Here is a 16,430-nt window from a genome sequence, read left to right as displayed (position 1 = left end):
TACAAGTCTGAAAAGTCCAGGATAGACTTTTTAACTAATGATCATCTTTGTTTATTCTTTGGAGTCTGATTGCATGTAACAAAATATTGAATATATATATATATATATATATATATATATATATATATATATATATATATACACACGAAAAGAATGTTGGAAATCTGTGTTAGACTTATTCTTCCTTGAAATAATTTATAGCATTATACTCTACAAGAATCTTTTATGTTCATATATAAACTGTCTGCTATTTTCTTTATTTTTACATGCCATAATTTATTTATTTAATTTTTTTTGAGTTATGCCTTTTATTTTCTCCAGGTTTTAAGAAATAAAATTTTCAAAGAAAAGGAAATTTTATTATTAACCAAATCAATTATGAAAAGGAAATATATTCTACATGAAATGTAAGAATTTATTCTGTTCGAAGTTTCTACTTATATCCTTGCAGTAATAATTCCCAACGTCTATTTTACTATTTTTTAAAAATGTAGACATTTTCATAAATATATTACTTCATAAATTTTAAAAAATACTACCATTTGTAAAATTATACAAATTATACAAATTTCACATTTGATATTACTGAAGAGAAGAAGAGTTATCTATAAATGCTTATCAATACAGGATTCCATTATTCTATATTATCTAAGTATATGAACTATATTTGGAATACAAGACAATATAGCGGATTTTACATATGAATATTATGGATTATTACAGAAGACTAACCAAGGAAGTATATATTGATTTAAAGACTCGTATTTTCTGTAAATGATTGTTGCTTCTTTTGTTTTTTTCCAGTTATGGTCATGGTACTGATGAATCCGTGGTGCTGGCAGCAGTTTTAAAATATATTCCAAATATTGTGAAATGGATTGAGCATCATACAAATTTTATGAAGCAACAGAGGTAAGAATTGTATATTCAGTTTAAACGGAAGTAGAAGATTGCTGTAATGTTGCTGATGACAAATTAATAATATTGAAGCTTTTTTTCTCAGTAAAGCATCATTTGTGTTTTAAAATCTCTTGGTGAGCTATTTGCATTGCTATGTTTGAGTAATAAATATATTGGTAATAGCTTAGATGATACTGTAAAGAACTTTGTGTGAATATCTTCTCTTGTACTTTCGGGGTACAAGAAAGCAATCACTAGCCGTTGCTTTAATAATCCAGAATTCTACCAGTCAGAAACAAACAAGAGGCAGACGTAAAAGATATATATACTACTTTATTCTCTAATGTGGTAACAGTAACAATAAGTGGTTATCTGGTATCCCTTTGGTTCTGGGCGCAAAAGGGTTCTTCCTCCGGTGCTTCGCGCATGCGCGAGAGGGCCCTTCCTCTCTCTGCCTTGGTAAAGGCACCAACACGCGCGAAATACAAATGGACGGTGCGCGAGTGCGCACCGTTATAGGATCACTACAATACAATTACCAAACAACTTATATACCAAGCATGTGTTGTTGTTAGCAACATGTTACAACTATCCCTTATGCTTTTGTGAACTCTAAGTGGTTAATAAAGAAAATGTTGTACCAAGTATGTATTATTTCATTAGTCAAGCTCTGCTGTACATAAGTGTACAACAGACTAGATGTTATTATATATAGAGAATTTGGTGTTTGACCTTCCTCACATTTATGTACAAACACACATGAATGATCACTACCAATGCTCTTGACCTATAATTGTTGTGACTTGACAGTTTTGTTCGCGAATATAGTAATGAGAATTATTCTTTGAACCATTAAAAAAATGAAAGCTATTAATAGAGCATCAGTTAATGCTGAGTTTGAAAATTCATCTTTTTATTCAGATGTAAATGCAATAAAAAAAAAATAGTTGATACAGACTCATAAATAATGGATCTGATTTTGAAATTTTTCCTTCTCATTTTGTAATGCTATTTATCTGTTTATCTTTTGATTCAGTGATATTGATGTCAGAAGAACTATAGTTACGTCTGTCTGTGATATTGAAGAAAATATTTGGTCACCCAGGTAAGTTTGGACTCAGTTTCATTTGGCTAAGCTACCTTGGAATAATACTTTATGGATCATGTTATCATTTCTTCCCTCTCTCCTTCACTTTACATTGTATTTCTTCCAGTTTTCCTTCTTTTCATTTTTTAAATGAATTGATTTTTTTTTAAATAACATAATAGAGGATAACTCATTATCATCATCTACTCTGTAATTTTCCACTACCAACCTCTCCCACTATAAATCTGTTCCTCTTATACTTTACTCTCTTTCATAACCTTGCTTAAAATCAAACTCTCTTTCAGTCTCTTTCAGTCATAGAGGCTACTATAGGTTCTTTAGTTTCACTAGTTGCGAAGTGACTTTACTAGTGTTGGTATTACAGAAAAAAAGCATCCAGTACAATCTGTAAAGTGGTTGGCATCAAGAAGGGTATCTAGCTGTTGAAATCTAGCTTTTAAACACTGTAGTCCTCTGATTTGTTGCATTCTGTTGAACTGTCCAACTCAGGCAGATGTTAGGTGGTGGCAATGGCAGTCAAATCCCATTGGAGTCCTTTTTTTTCATTTTTGTGGGATTCCTTCTTAATATGAGATGGTATCAAAATGTTCCTGGTCTAGTTATGTTTAATAAAAAATAACTTGTTTACTTAAGTTTTAACATCAAACCCTTTGAAATAGTCACTTTGCACAGCAATACATCGGTCCTAGCATTCCTGCCACTATTTAAATCCATTCTGGAAGCCATTATCTGTGAACAAGTTGAAGACCTTCTTCAATTCACTCTTGATCTTGACAACAGTATTAAAAAAGCGACCTTTTAGCTGCATTTTCATCTTGGGGAAGAGATGGAAGCTTGCATCTGGCAACTAGGGTGGATGCAGAAGCGATACCATGTTTTTGGTGAGAAACTCACAAGTGACTCAGTGTAGTCATAAAGAATCCAATTCTTCATGCTCCAAAGATCCAGTCACGTGGCAGGGAGCAATTCTTGATGCACAATACCACGGATGTTGAAGAAATTATGTGTATGCTCTTGATTGAGCTGTGGCTCTATCATGTGCCCATGAACCACTCGAAACATTGCATATGACCCATTGCCTCTTCACCATAAGCTTGCCGAAGCATGTTCAATGTCTCTGTAGTAGATTTCCCAAGTTTAATGCAAAATTTCATGTTGACTCTTTGTTCAAACTTCCTGTTCATGACAAAAATTGTAGACTACAGCAAACACGTGATCACAAAAAAAACCACATTTCACACAGCAGTGTCACTTGACACGCTCCCTCATGATGGTCACTACTAACTCTCACTGCACATATCCATGTTCTGCCGTCAGTTGGCACACTAAAGAACCAGTCCAGAAACTTTTTGATACTACCTCTTATATGTGTCAGTAGTTTACTGTGATTGATTCAATTGGCTATGAACTCTTCCTTTGTGCCCAAAGAAATAACAATCTTTATATTTAAAAGATAACCAGTCAGAATTGTGGAGAAAAGACATACTAAATACATTCTCTGTCAAAAATCAAAAATTTACCTTTTTCGCTACTTAATCAAGATATCTAATTAAGATAAGAAATCGTTCAAATATTCAATTATATCATATGAATATTTGATATCCCTAAAAAGCATTTTTGTTAAGGCAATACTGCCTTAGCTTCACTGATTCATTCATTTTTAATATTCTACAGAAACATGTCTGACCTTGGGGAAATATTAACTTGTTTGGAAAAAGCTAAGGGTTGGTGACTAGAAGGGCATCTGGATGTTGAAAGACTGCCTCAATAAACACCTGATCTGTGCAAGTATGGAATAGTGGATGTTAAAATGATGGTTTCAATCCATTTCAGTTATGTCTCTTTATGCCCAGTTGACTCTGTCTTTTGTCCTCCTAGGATGATAAAATAATTAACCGACAAAGTACTGAGGTCAATATAATTAACTAAAACTAACAATAGCAGTGCTCCAGCATGGCCACAATCTTATGACCGAAACCTGTAAAAGATTATTTCTGAACTTTACAATTTTTTTCTCTGTAGGTTTGGTTTGAAAGGAAAAATTGATCTCACTGTGGAAATCAAAGTAAGTTAAAATAGTTATAGATGTTTTGTTAGATATTTATTAACCTTTCTATATTACATAGATAAAGATATACATATATAATATAAATCTTTTTATATTATTTAAACACATACCTCTTGTTTTCTTTTTGGCTTGCATTTTTTGAAGGTGTGTGACCTAATGGTTAGGTTGTTGCACTCACAATTGTAAAATTGTTGATTCCCAGATTGGGTATTGCATTGTATTCTTGAGCAAAACAATTTATTTTACATTGCTCCAGTCCACTCGGCTGTAAATGAGTTCCAGCAATAGCTAGGCAGTTAACCCTGTGATGAACCAGCATCTTGTTCATGGGGTGTATTATAATCTGACACTTATATGCTAGAGAAACTGTGTTAGGCTCTAGCCTTATGAGGTCTAAGGTTCATGACAGATCTACGTCAAGTCTTTTATGCATGCATTTTCAAGCAAGCAAAGGTGGGTTTTGTTTTCTTGTGTCAGTTCTTTTATATTTCCACATGACATTAGTGCTAATTGCATAAACCTGTTGGCAGAATAATTGAACCTACAGAGTTATGTGCCTTCAAAACAATAGCAGCTAAATCACCATATCGTATTAAAAGATGCAGTGGACAATGTAATTCTAGATAGAATATATCTGGGGTCACTATGCATAAAAAGTATATTGTTACAGTTGGAACACCCGTGATCACATTGATTTCTGTGTTTTGAGACTGACCTGGAGTTGGAACAAAAGCTATAAGGAAAACTTGAACTCATAGCTATATGGTCAGCATAACTCAACTTGTTGAAACATTTCCTGTTTTCACTATATATTTATGAAGTGTTAAAAAATGAGCTGGTTCATGGCAATTATTAATTGTTTTTTATCCCCATATTAAAACACTTTGTAATGTAAGCAAGTGAAAGGCAGCTTACAAAATGAATGGCAACTTAGTTGATCTTTCTATCAATATTACTGTGATCATTAATGCGCTGAGCTGGCAGAATCGTTAGCATGCCCAGCAAAATGCTTAGCGGCATTTCATCTGTCTTTACTTTCTCAGTTCAAATTCCACCGAGGTCAACTTTGCCTTTCATCTTTCAGGGGGCATTGATGTAATTGGCTTACCTCCTCTCTTGAGCTTGCTGGCCTTGTGCCAAAATTTGAAACCAATATTACTGTACTCATACATATTAGAAACATTCCGAAACATATTCTGAAGCATTCATAAGTATGTTCAAAGCTCAGAACTACTGGATGTTTCTAGAACCAACAAATTCCAGCATCGGCATGACTTTGTTGCGATTGCTATTCATTCCAAATTGTTGGTCTATTTTCTTGCTGTCTCTCTTTATCTTGTGGTTTGTACTCAACTTTAAAAGTATATTTTCTTTCTGTCTTTATATAATCTTTATTCTGATGGAATGTCAGGATAATACTGAAAATTCAGTAACTCTTTCTGCAACTAATATATAAATTATATAGTTATATATTATTATCTAACAACAGACACACAATTTAAAAAGGAAAGTAGTGCCCCTTGAATTGAAGACTGGAAATCCTTCTTTTTCTGCTGAACATAAAGGCCAGGTAATATATTTAATTTTTGTAGCACTGTAAGCATGACTGTTTGGTTAACAAACTTGCTTCACATCCATGTGGTTTCAGGTTCACTTCCACTGAGTGGAATTTTGGGCAAGTGTCTTCTACTTTAGTCTCAGGCTGACCAAAGCCTTGTGAATGGATTTGGGTGAGGGAAACTGAAAGAATATTGTGTGTATATGTTTGTATGTTGAGCTATAATCTTACTGAAAATAGTTCATGATTTAACTGAAGTTTCATAAATGCGCAAATATGCCCTGATAGATGTAAGCATATGTCTTTTTATGCATTTCTCTGAACAAAAAGAGTTAATAAACTGATTTGTGTTTCCACTCAAGTTGGAGTCTTCCTCAGAGGGTGTATTTGTCTTTTTCTGTTCACAGAGAAATCTGTAACTTATGGCTTAATAAGTCCATCAAATATTACCTATATCAGCAAACTGGAAATTCTAATTTGTATAACAGTACATATGCTGGTAAGTGATTAAATTAATTGCAAAACTGTGCTCTGTGCACCTGAGAAAAGATATAGGTACAGTTTCTTAATTCACAATTATAACATTTCTTCTGTTGTACAACCTACAAAAGTTAACAATTCCAAGTTGTTTAGAGATTTGTTTTACTTATGATTTCTTTAATTTTCTCTTAGACAAGTAGTCTTGTTTGTTGTATTTGTATTGTATTTTACCAGTGCCGCCTTGACTGGCTTCCATAAAATGCACCAATCCGACCGTGGCCGATGCCAGCCTCGCCTGGCACCAGTGCAGGTGGCATGTAAAAAGCACCCACTACACTCACGGAGTGGTTGGCGTTAGGAAGGGCATCCAGCTGTAGAAACTTTGCCAGATAAGACCGGAGCCTGGTGCAGCCTTCTGGCTTCCCAGATCCCCGGTCGAACCGTCCAACCCATGCTAGCATGGAGAACGGACGTTAAACGATAATGAACGATTGCAGAAGTTGTTGAATTATTTGCATTTCTTTTATTTTTTAATCTTATGTTTTTCTTTTACTTGTTTGTCTTAAATAGACTAAGGTCTTGGCGGCACATATTTTGATGAGAAAATACCTTAATGTATTAGGTTACACAATCTGAAGGAAATTGTAAGATTAGAAACAAGTAAAAAAAATGTATTAAGTAGCAATTAAATAAATTACTGATTTTCAATAAAGGTATTTTCTCTACCTTCCATTATTTCATTTTTTGTCTCTATTCCAGGTTACTTTGTACACTATGATGATGTCTGATCGCCGGGAAGATCCAAAAGAGGGTTTACTTCTTTACTTAAAAGATCAACCAAACATGAGTCCTGTTTCAACTGAACATCAAAACAAAAGAGGTATAAGAATAATTAACCAAATGTGTTCGTTATTATTCATTACAGATCTAAAGATTAATTTCACTTTGCTGACCAATCTAAAATATAGAACTATAGCATAACATTTGAGTAACTATATAGATTTTGGTTGATAATGCCAAGACTTGAATATGGTAGATTATGTTTTTATGATTCAATTAAAAAAATTAAGTTTCACTCAGTTTATTTTTATTCTTTTACTTCTTGTTTCAGTCATATTAGTTAGGAATTAGAAAGAAAGGGTATGTTTCTGAGAGGTGAAGGAATTTGAAATTCACAAATAACAGCAAAGCTGAAGTTGATTTCCACTTACCACAACCACCCTTTACAACAGTTATAACTAAAAAGATTTGTCCGTCTGCCTCATGGTCCCAGCAGACAAAATGAAAAAGGCATTACTCCAGAGGATGGTGAGAGAGATGTGCTGGAACGACCACTCCAACTCATGGGGCTTGCACTTGTGGAAAACCATTTTAGTGAGCAGGGATGTAGTGTGATGGCCAAAAAAAGTTGAAGTCCCCACTGTACAAACTTGACCATCTGTCAGAAAGTGGACATGGACTGCAACCATGTTGGGGCATTGTCATGAAGGGCTAAGTTGAACAGGCTGAAAGCATGACTAAGTTGTTCTAGTTATGCATTTTCAAATATCAAAGTAGCACAACAATATAATCAATACTTTTAGGATCTTGAACTTCTCAGAGGAGATAACAAGAGACCAAGGTGACTAGTGATATGCAGTTCTCTAGAAGACCTACCCAACTCAGTGGAACTAAGTTCTGGAAGCACTGTGCATGTGTGTGTGTGTTTGTGTGTATACACACTCACACAGCTGGGCCCCTTGTTCAATTTCTTCCACCAAGTCACCCCCATTGCCCTTCATCTCCCTAAATGCAACTTTTCCTTGATATTGGCTAATCTTTCTTACTACCTGCAACCATTTCACTTGATGTCCGTCTTTCATCTTTAATATTGTCATTCACCCCAAGCCGCCATATTGTCTTACCTTCACTACTGGAGAGACTCACTCTCCCCATGCACTACACCTACTGCTCTTCTCACCCCACTCACAACTGAGTCACTCCTACCCTTTATTCACCATTCATTATATCCACTCCTCAACCCTATCCAGTCTCTACAGTTTTCACCTACTCTTCCCTACCTCACCTACTTATCATTCAACACTTGCTCATTCATTATATTCACCCCTTTGTCCATTCTCCATCTTTCACTCTCCTATATGTCCTATTAACCATTACTCACTCACACTTCTGGTTCTTTTGTCTCTATTCCCCTTTATTTGCCTCTTACTTTTGAGAGTTCACATAAACACCTCATCACCTTACACCCTTTAATATGGCTAACCATGTATCTCCTCTGCAACAAAAAACCTGTTCTATTCTGGCCTTTTCTGTCATACTTTAATTCCCTCATCTTGTAGCATAAAGTTTTGTTGTCTTGCAAGTTACATGGTGACCTCGCTAGTGTTGGTAGTACCAAAAGAGCAGCCAGTACACGCTGTAAAGCGGTTGGTAAGGCATTTAGTTGTAAAAACCATGCTATAGTAGACTGTCAAGTCATTGTATAACCATCTAGTCCATACCAGGATGGGAACATGGATGTTAAATGATGATAGTTCATACACAGGAATATGGAATAGTTTTTAAAAATAGGTTCAAATTGATTACTAACAGAAAAAAAAATTTTACAAACACCAATGTTTTTATATTTTTACACTTGAAAAATTTCATTGATTGCATTTTTTTTTTTTCATTAACAGGATTAATCCAGCTCAGAAATGAGATTTTGTATTATATACAAAACAGTTTACTTAGAGAGAATTCACTTCCAGACGATTTATCAAAACTGCTTGGTAAATTACCTGAGCCCATCAACAATGTGTCTGCTTGTAGTAAATGTCCCCATCTTCTAAGCTGCTCTATTTATCAAAAGTAAGTTAATTTTAATTGACTTTGTCATTTTTACATTCACTTTTCCATGCTTAAATATGTTGGATAGGTCTTTTCCAACACATTTGTCTCACATGTTTTGCTATTTGTTGTATTCCTTTGTCAGGTCTTTTGTGAGGTTTGACATCCTGAGATTATCTTTTACTACTTCTGTTCATATCTTCCTTGGTCCTCTTCTTTCCACTTGGATATCCTGGCACTTTACTCATCTGTTATTCTCCTTACTCATCACATGTACGTACCAGTTCTTGCACATAACATCTAATTCCTCTTATACCTAGTTTATCTTTCAGCTCATCTGTACAACAATGGTCATACATACTAACATTATATATATATATCCAATAGAGCATGTGTGCTTCATCTCTTGCCAGCCTTTACATATATTCTACATGGCGACATCTTATAACTAAGTGATATGTGATAGTAAAGAAGACTTACCCATCTCAATGAAACTGAGATTCTGGGAGTACAATGTATATATGACCAACTGGGTCTCTCACACAGTTGCCTTCTCAAGCCATCTCCAACATCTCGCCGATAAATACATCTCCATCACTTGCCTAACTACTGTTTTCTCTGCTGAAGTAGATGTGAGCACAGATCTCTATATTTCACTAGCTTTATTGAATTATTGCTTTTCCATCACTATACATCTTTTCCCTCTCTCCAGGCATTATGCTTGCCTCTCAGCTTACACTCTTGCAACCTACCCAGTCACTTGTCAGGTTGCAAGAGTATTTGTACAATCATCACTTAACATCCACTTTTTGCATGCTTGCATGGGTCGGAGTTTGTTGAGGCAGATTTGCTACAGCTACATGCCCTTCCTGTTGCCAGCTCTCACCAGTTTTCAAGCAAGCTAACATTTCTCTATGGTCGGACATGTTTTTATAAAATAGTGGATATGAATAACACTCCTTCTATGGCATTGACACACATTTACAGCTAACATGATGTCAAGACAAAAGCAGATACAAACTTACACACATTTTCATACACGCATACAGACACAGGAATATGTGTATATATGTATATATATGTGTATGTATGTATACACATATACACACACACACACACACATGTATTTATATGATGAGTTCCTTTGTTACCATCTACCAAATCTTCACAAGGCTTAGACTAAGACTATAGTAGAAAACACTTGCCCAAGGTGCCATGCAATGAAATCGAACCCAGAACTATGTGGTTGAGAGGCAAACTTCTTAACCACACAGCTATACCTGTATCATTATTATTTTCTTTTCACTCCTTTCTGTACTGTCACTTACCCCCTCTGTTCTTACCCCCTCATATATCATTGATCACTCAATCACTTTATCCACCCTTCAACCCTACCTAATCTCTACAGTCATCACCTGCCTACTCTTTCCTGCCTTTCTTCCAATGTATATTTATCATCCTTCAACACTTGTTCTTCATTCTTTATATTCACCCCATCACCTATTCCACATCTCTTACCATCCCTCACTTTCCTCATAGACTTTTCAACCTGTACCTATTCACACTTCTTGTTCTGAAAAGTGGAAGAATAGGTTGATGGCTAACAGGGCTGTGTAGTTACAGACAGGTCACAGGTGTGTGTTTCTGTAAGTTAGATATTTATAAGGAGAGAAAGTTTGAAAAGTTTGTTGAGGAGAAAAGCCAGCTCAAGAGCATCTTGTTTGCATATTTTGCTTTTTAAATGCATAATTTGTAATTTTTTTTACCACTGAGTATTCTGAATTTTATTGTACTGTTTGTATCTTTCCAGTTTTTCTTTAGATGTTGGGAACATGACTAAAAACCGTAAAGAACTTCACCAAACGTCTTTATCTCATTTAAGCCAGTCACATATTAATTTTTTCATTCATTGGTGTGTCATGATTGAATTTGAAAAACAAAGCAGTATCCATGGTGAAGGGATCCGTGATATATGGTGCTCAACTGGCATTGACAGGTTTGTTACAATTATTTATATTTTTTACCTAGGTATAAGACCAGTTATTTTTCAATGTATAATTCAGGGTTTGTGTTGTCATTGTAGTGGCAGCAGAATGCACTGGGTACATTTCATCTTGGTATCTGAATTGCATGTCATCTTGGCTAATTCTCTTCCTAATCAGCTAAGCTTTGACTTTTCCAGTAACTTTCATAACTTAGTCCATCAGTTTGATACCATTATAGTTTTCTCTCTTTACTCTTGTAGTAGTTGAGGACACTGTCATGCCAATCATTCTGTATGACACCTTCCTGTTCTTAAGTTGATTTGAAACATATCACCAGTCTGGAACCCCATATCTTGCTCAGCATATCAATTTCCTGGAAACTGTTCAGAAATATGCAACCGGATGAATACCTGCCATCAGGTATCTACCATACTCTGAATGTCTTACTTCCCTGGGCATGGTCACATTCAGCTCTGACATCTAGCAACTGACTTTGTAGACACAAGGATTACCCACCATCTTTCTAACAACTTTGAGCACCCTTTTGAATCCCATATGTCTAACACTTGTGGACATTCTTACAAAATCAAAATACAGCACAGCACCCATGACTTTCAGAAACATTTTTTCACATTCAGAATTGCTGAAGCATGGGATAAACTACTCTCATCAGTCGTTAGTTGTTGGGACACAGCATTCTTCAAATCTTTCATGCTTCCTGAAATTTGCTATCAGTACACCTGATCTCCCCACTGTACTTATTTTTTTAATGACTCATTCGTTGTTTGCTTTCTGTGCATTTTTCTATGTACTGCCTCTTGTCTGATGAGTTGTTGTGCACCTGAGCATATTATTATTATTATTATTATTATTATTATTATTAACAACAACAACAAAAAAGTGACCTAACATAAAATTATGATGGGGTTTAGCTTAAGCATGAACATAAGTTTTATATAATAGCCAGAAGTGATTTGGTTATGTAATGTTATTTCTTTATGTATTTCAGAGAAAAAAAGGGGGAATGTATTAGCAATCTCCAGTTTTGTGGCACTCAAATACTCCCTGACACAGAAAAATTTCTCAACTCATTTAAAAGACACACATATTCCAAGTAAGATTGTTGTTTTATTACAGGTTTCATAATTAGCTCCTTTGTTTCCAGTTTGTAATATTGGTTTTTCTTCATTACTCATCAAGATGCTCAAGCATTAGTTTGGATTTTCTAAAGCTTTATATTATAGTTTAAAAAAAACCCAGTTTACTTAGGTACTCCTTTGCTGTGCACCATTTGAAAATCACTGATCTGGATTGAAATAGAATTAAATACAATACAGTATCTAAGAATCAGGTTATAAAAAAGTATTGTTAGCTAATTTGTGTAATTGCTGTTACTATCAAAGAAATGATTATGATGGATATTTTCTTTTTGTTTTTTATTTTTTCCAGCTTACATCAGACTTTTGAACCTATTAATACAGTTGGATTAAATGTCCATGACAGTGTTGCAATTAGTGTTGAAGACAAACAACAGATTGTTATTTGTAGAGGATACATTTACAGTATGTCTGAGGATTATCTTGTTGTTATGTGTGACAGGTATGATGACATTTTGGTTTATGTTTTCTGTCAGTGTCATGGCTCTCTTTAAAATTTTGCTACTTCATTCTTTACTCTATTATTTATAATAGCAAACAATCTAATGTATTTAATTTAGTGCTACCATATTTTATGCAAAGAACATAAAAAAAACAATTTGAAGTACTGTAAATCCTAGAGTATAATCCGCATTTTTTTCCCAAAATTTAAAGGTCAAAACCCCTAATGCGTACTATATATGAGGTTAAAAATTAAAAAATATTTTCTAAGCAATATCTCTATTTGCTGTCTGGCAATGTTTATTCAGCTGCATTTTGTGATGTTGGGCGCGAAAATATCTTAAGCTAAGCCTGAAAGCAATGAAGTCATAAAAGAATCATCCATAACTTGCAGTAAGCAACATTTATTAAAATAAAAATATTCAAAACACAGAATAACGTAACAAAAACAATTTGCAAATATATTTACATTCCCATATAACAGTTAAGAACACTACCGTTATTGTATTACGCATGCGCGGAAGTGTTTGTTCGACTAGGTGCTGCTGGCTTAATTACGCACGACTCAAGTTAGAAAGGAGTGCGTATTATACACAAGGTTTAGGTTTTCCAGAGGTACAGCCCCCTAAAAATCCCCTGCATATTATACCCAAGGGCGAACTGTACTCGAAGATTTACGGTGATTATGCTGTGAGGGCATCTGGCTGTTAAAATCTGATTCAACAAATTCCATCTGACCCACGGAAAAGTAGATGTTAAAATGATGATATTTGATGAGAGAAAGATAATATTAGTCAATGGCTAATATTATTTTTAGTTATATCTAGATGTGAAAACAAATCTAATCTATTTTGATCTTATTAGATCTCTGCAGCAAAGCATAGACTTGCCAAAATAGTGATGAAAGAATCATTAAATAAATGTAGTGTTGTTCAGGAGCACATTCTGCATAATTGTACGATGCTTGTGCTAGAACTGCAATGCTGCATGATATTGAAGCATGGGCTTTAAATGAAGAAGATTTACAAAGACTAGAAAGAAATAAAACTAGGATGCTCTGTATATGTTTAATGTTAGTGTGCATGTATGCCAGAGTACAAATGAACTAAGGGAAAAAAAATGGGTACAAGAAGAATCAAATGTAGTATGCAAGAGAGGAGGCTGTACCAGTACGGGTATGTGAAGCATATGGAAGATGATGGCTGTATACAAAAGTGCCAGGCAATCCAAGTTAGTGGAACTTGTGAAAAAGGGAGACCAAGGAAAATTTGAGATGAAGTGGTGATGGCTGACCTGAAGATGTTTACATCTCATTAAGAAGATGTCAAAGGAATGTATTGACTGGTGATATGTAGTGCTACAGAAGATCCATCCACTTATAGCAGAATGTACCTTTCAGTAAAAGTGTTGTCATCCACTGGTGTCACATAAAATGCATATGTGGCCGTGCTATGTAAATGTACCCGTGCTGCTGGCACGTAAAATGCACCCAGCACACTCTGTAAAGTGGTTGGTTTAAGGAAGGGCATCCAGCCGCACCACAACAGACAATTGTGGCTCTGTGGTAAGAAGTTTGCTTCCCAACCACATGGTATTGAGTTCAGTCCCACTGTGTGGTACCTTGGGCATGTATCCTGTACTATAACCCTCAGGTTGACCAAAGTCTTGAGTAAATTTGGTTGAGGGGAAACTGGAAGTAGTCTGATGTGTGTGTGTTACTGTCTCCTTGCCTTGTCACTCTTGTAAGCAGTGTCTTTCAATTCCAATCTTCCTTGAGGACTAATCATAGGTAAGTCTTACCTTGTTAGGAAACAGGTGAGGGTTGGCGATAGGAAGGGCATCTGGCCATAGAAAATCTGCCTCAGTAAAATTCTATCCAACATGTGAATATGGAAAAGCCATGTTAAGTTGAGATGATGATAGGCCATCACAGAAATAAAAAATTATTTGGAAAAAAAGCAAAAAGTTTCAATGACCACAACATTCAGCTATAGAAATGTCATACTGTGTAAAGGAAATGTTTATCTAGTGAAATCTTGTTTCCACTAATGTATGATGAAAATTATTTCAATACTTTGGTTTAAATGTGAAGAGGTATATCCATGCAATTTAGGTGTTTTTTCTCATGAATGGTTTAAAGTAAAACTAAATTTCGTTTGACTACTGCCAAAGTTATTCAATTGTGCTCCAAGATAAGATACACCCACTATCAAACTTATTCTGTTGAGTAGAAAGTAGCTATTAATCTTCAGTTTAGATATGAAAGAACTAGTTACATTTATAATTATAATGTTAGCGTCAGGTCTAGAGGTGGCCTAGTGACATATCTATATATATAAAACTGTAGTTGTGTGAGTGTCTGTCCCCTTCGATTTAGATTCCTAACTACTCCCACATTTTGCGGTGCAGTTTAACCAAATTCGGGTATCTTATAGTCGTGATTCATATCGAGCCCGTCTGGGTATTAGCGCGCGTCTACGATGAGTCTACGATTTAAAAAATAATTTAACATCATTTTTTATTCCATTTTAATGCATATTTTTTCGTGTGTCGATGGCGGCGGAGTTGGCGTCCATGGTCACACCTGCACCTGTGTTACTTCTTCCCTCCCTCGTGAAGCTGTGGGGAAGGGAGTGTAAGGAAATCAACGTCGTAAAGCGTTGTCAAGGAGACCAGCGTTCTTTTAGAACAACGACTTCATGGCTTGAAGACACCAAAACAGAAATGGCTAAGAAAGCCCAAATTGGCATCTATAAGGGAAGTAACTCTCTAAAAATGCTTATATAGTTATTTCCTTTACAAACCCGAGCAATGCCGGGCGATACTGCTAGTACATATATATATATGATCTGATTGACCCAGACCGCAAAAGAACAGAACAAAGAAAAACTAACTAAAATTTTCAGAATCCTTTTTATTTACACAATGACATAATTTCTTTCATTTTCATTCCAGAAGCTTTGATGACCATCTCAATATTAATACAGAAATTTTCAAAGTTGACAAATGTTCTGACTGGGAGAATTGGGGCACGTGCTATAATAATCTGATAACTTTAATGGCAGATACTGCTCACAGGTAAAGAAGTTTTGTTTATTAAAGTTTTCTCATCCACTGATACAGGTCACAAAAGGTTATTTTTTGTATTGATGTTTGATATAATGTAAAACTGCAGTAGCTATTTTTGGCATTGTTAATATATTTGTTCATTACTGTTAACATTGATATTTTGTAGAATACTGATGTCAGATTTGTTTACTGTAACACCTAATAATCTCTCTATATATAAACGGCAGTTTGTCTGTCTGTGTGTCTGTCAGGTTGTACCCTCACCCTGACCATGACTTTCAACTGATTCTGATGAAACTTGACACACACATAGCCCAATGTCATAATTCAAAACTAACGCAGCGAAAATTTTGAAAAGTTCCCCCAGTTCTGAAAACAATCAATAAATTCGACATGGGGTCGAGAATCTAAGCATTTTATATGCAACACATTTTCTGTTGTAGTTTTTGCAACTTGCAATCGATTTTCACCAAACTCGTGGTGAAGCTTAATGTTACCCTAAGAAAATTAATTCTGACGTTAGTTTTCCATGCAATACCTTACCATCAGAAAAAATCGATAAAATCATGCCATTTTGGGAAATCGCGTTCAAATTCAAGATGTTATATTTTCGACAATATCTTTCACAAATTGGCAGGAATTTAAAAAAAAATTTACAGCGAGCATCATGTCTGCTCCAAGGAGCTATATGGCCCTTTTTATTCCAATAGGATACTTTATTACTGTAAAAAATCGGTCAATTAAATCATATGTGGCACACATAGCAAACCGATTTGTGTATTAAACACAAACCACAGACTGTCTAGGGGACGCAACTCGATCGGTGTTGAGGGTA

General features: G+C 35.1%; 1 protein-coding gene across 3 annotated transcripts in view; it reads left to right on the top strand.

Moving 5' to 3' along the window:
- LOC115219118 (DNA replication ATP-dependent helicase/nuclease DNA2-like) overlaps positions 1 to 16,430 on the top strand; it is a 61,250-nt gene that overhangs the window by 22,794 nt on the left and 22,026 nt on the right. For all 3 annotated transcript variants that reach the window (XM_036513512.1, XM_036513534.1, XM_036513469.1), the window contains 11 exons: positions 322 to 407; positions 805 to 912; positions 1,937 to 2,005; positions 4,031 to 4,073; positions 5,566 to 5,646; positions 6,874 to 6,994; positions 8,793 to 8,964; positions 10,754 to 10,939; positions 11,938 to 12,042; positions 12,378 to 12,527; positions 15,482 to 15,604. In XM_036513512.1, coding sequence (XP_036369405.1) covers positions 322 to 407; positions 805 to 912; positions 1,937 to 2,005; positions 4,031 to 4,073; positions 5,566 to 5,646; positions 6,874 to 6,994; positions 8,793 to 8,964; positions 10,754 to 10,939; positions 11,938 to 12,042; positions 12,378 to 12,527; positions 15,482 to 15,604 — 1,244 coding nt within the window. The remainder of the gene's footprint in view (positions 1 to 321; positions 408 to 804; positions 913 to 1,936; positions 2,006 to 4,030; positions 4,074 to 5,565; positions 5,647 to 6,873; positions 6,995 to 8,792; positions 8,965 to 10,753; positions 10,940 to 11,937; positions 12,043 to 12,377; positions 12,528 to 15,481; positions 15,605 to 16,430) is intronic.

This window comes from Octopus sinensis, linkage group LG1 (assembly GCF_006345805.1).
Source record: "Octopus sinensis linkage group LG1, ASM634580v1, whole genome shotgun sequence".
Taxonomy (NCBI): domain Eukaryota; kingdom Metazoa; phylum Mollusca; class Cephalopoda; order Octopoda; family Octopodidae; genus Octopus; species Octopus sinensis.
Note: the sequence above shows the minus strand (reverse complement) of the source record. Positions and strands in the feature narration are given on the sequence as shown.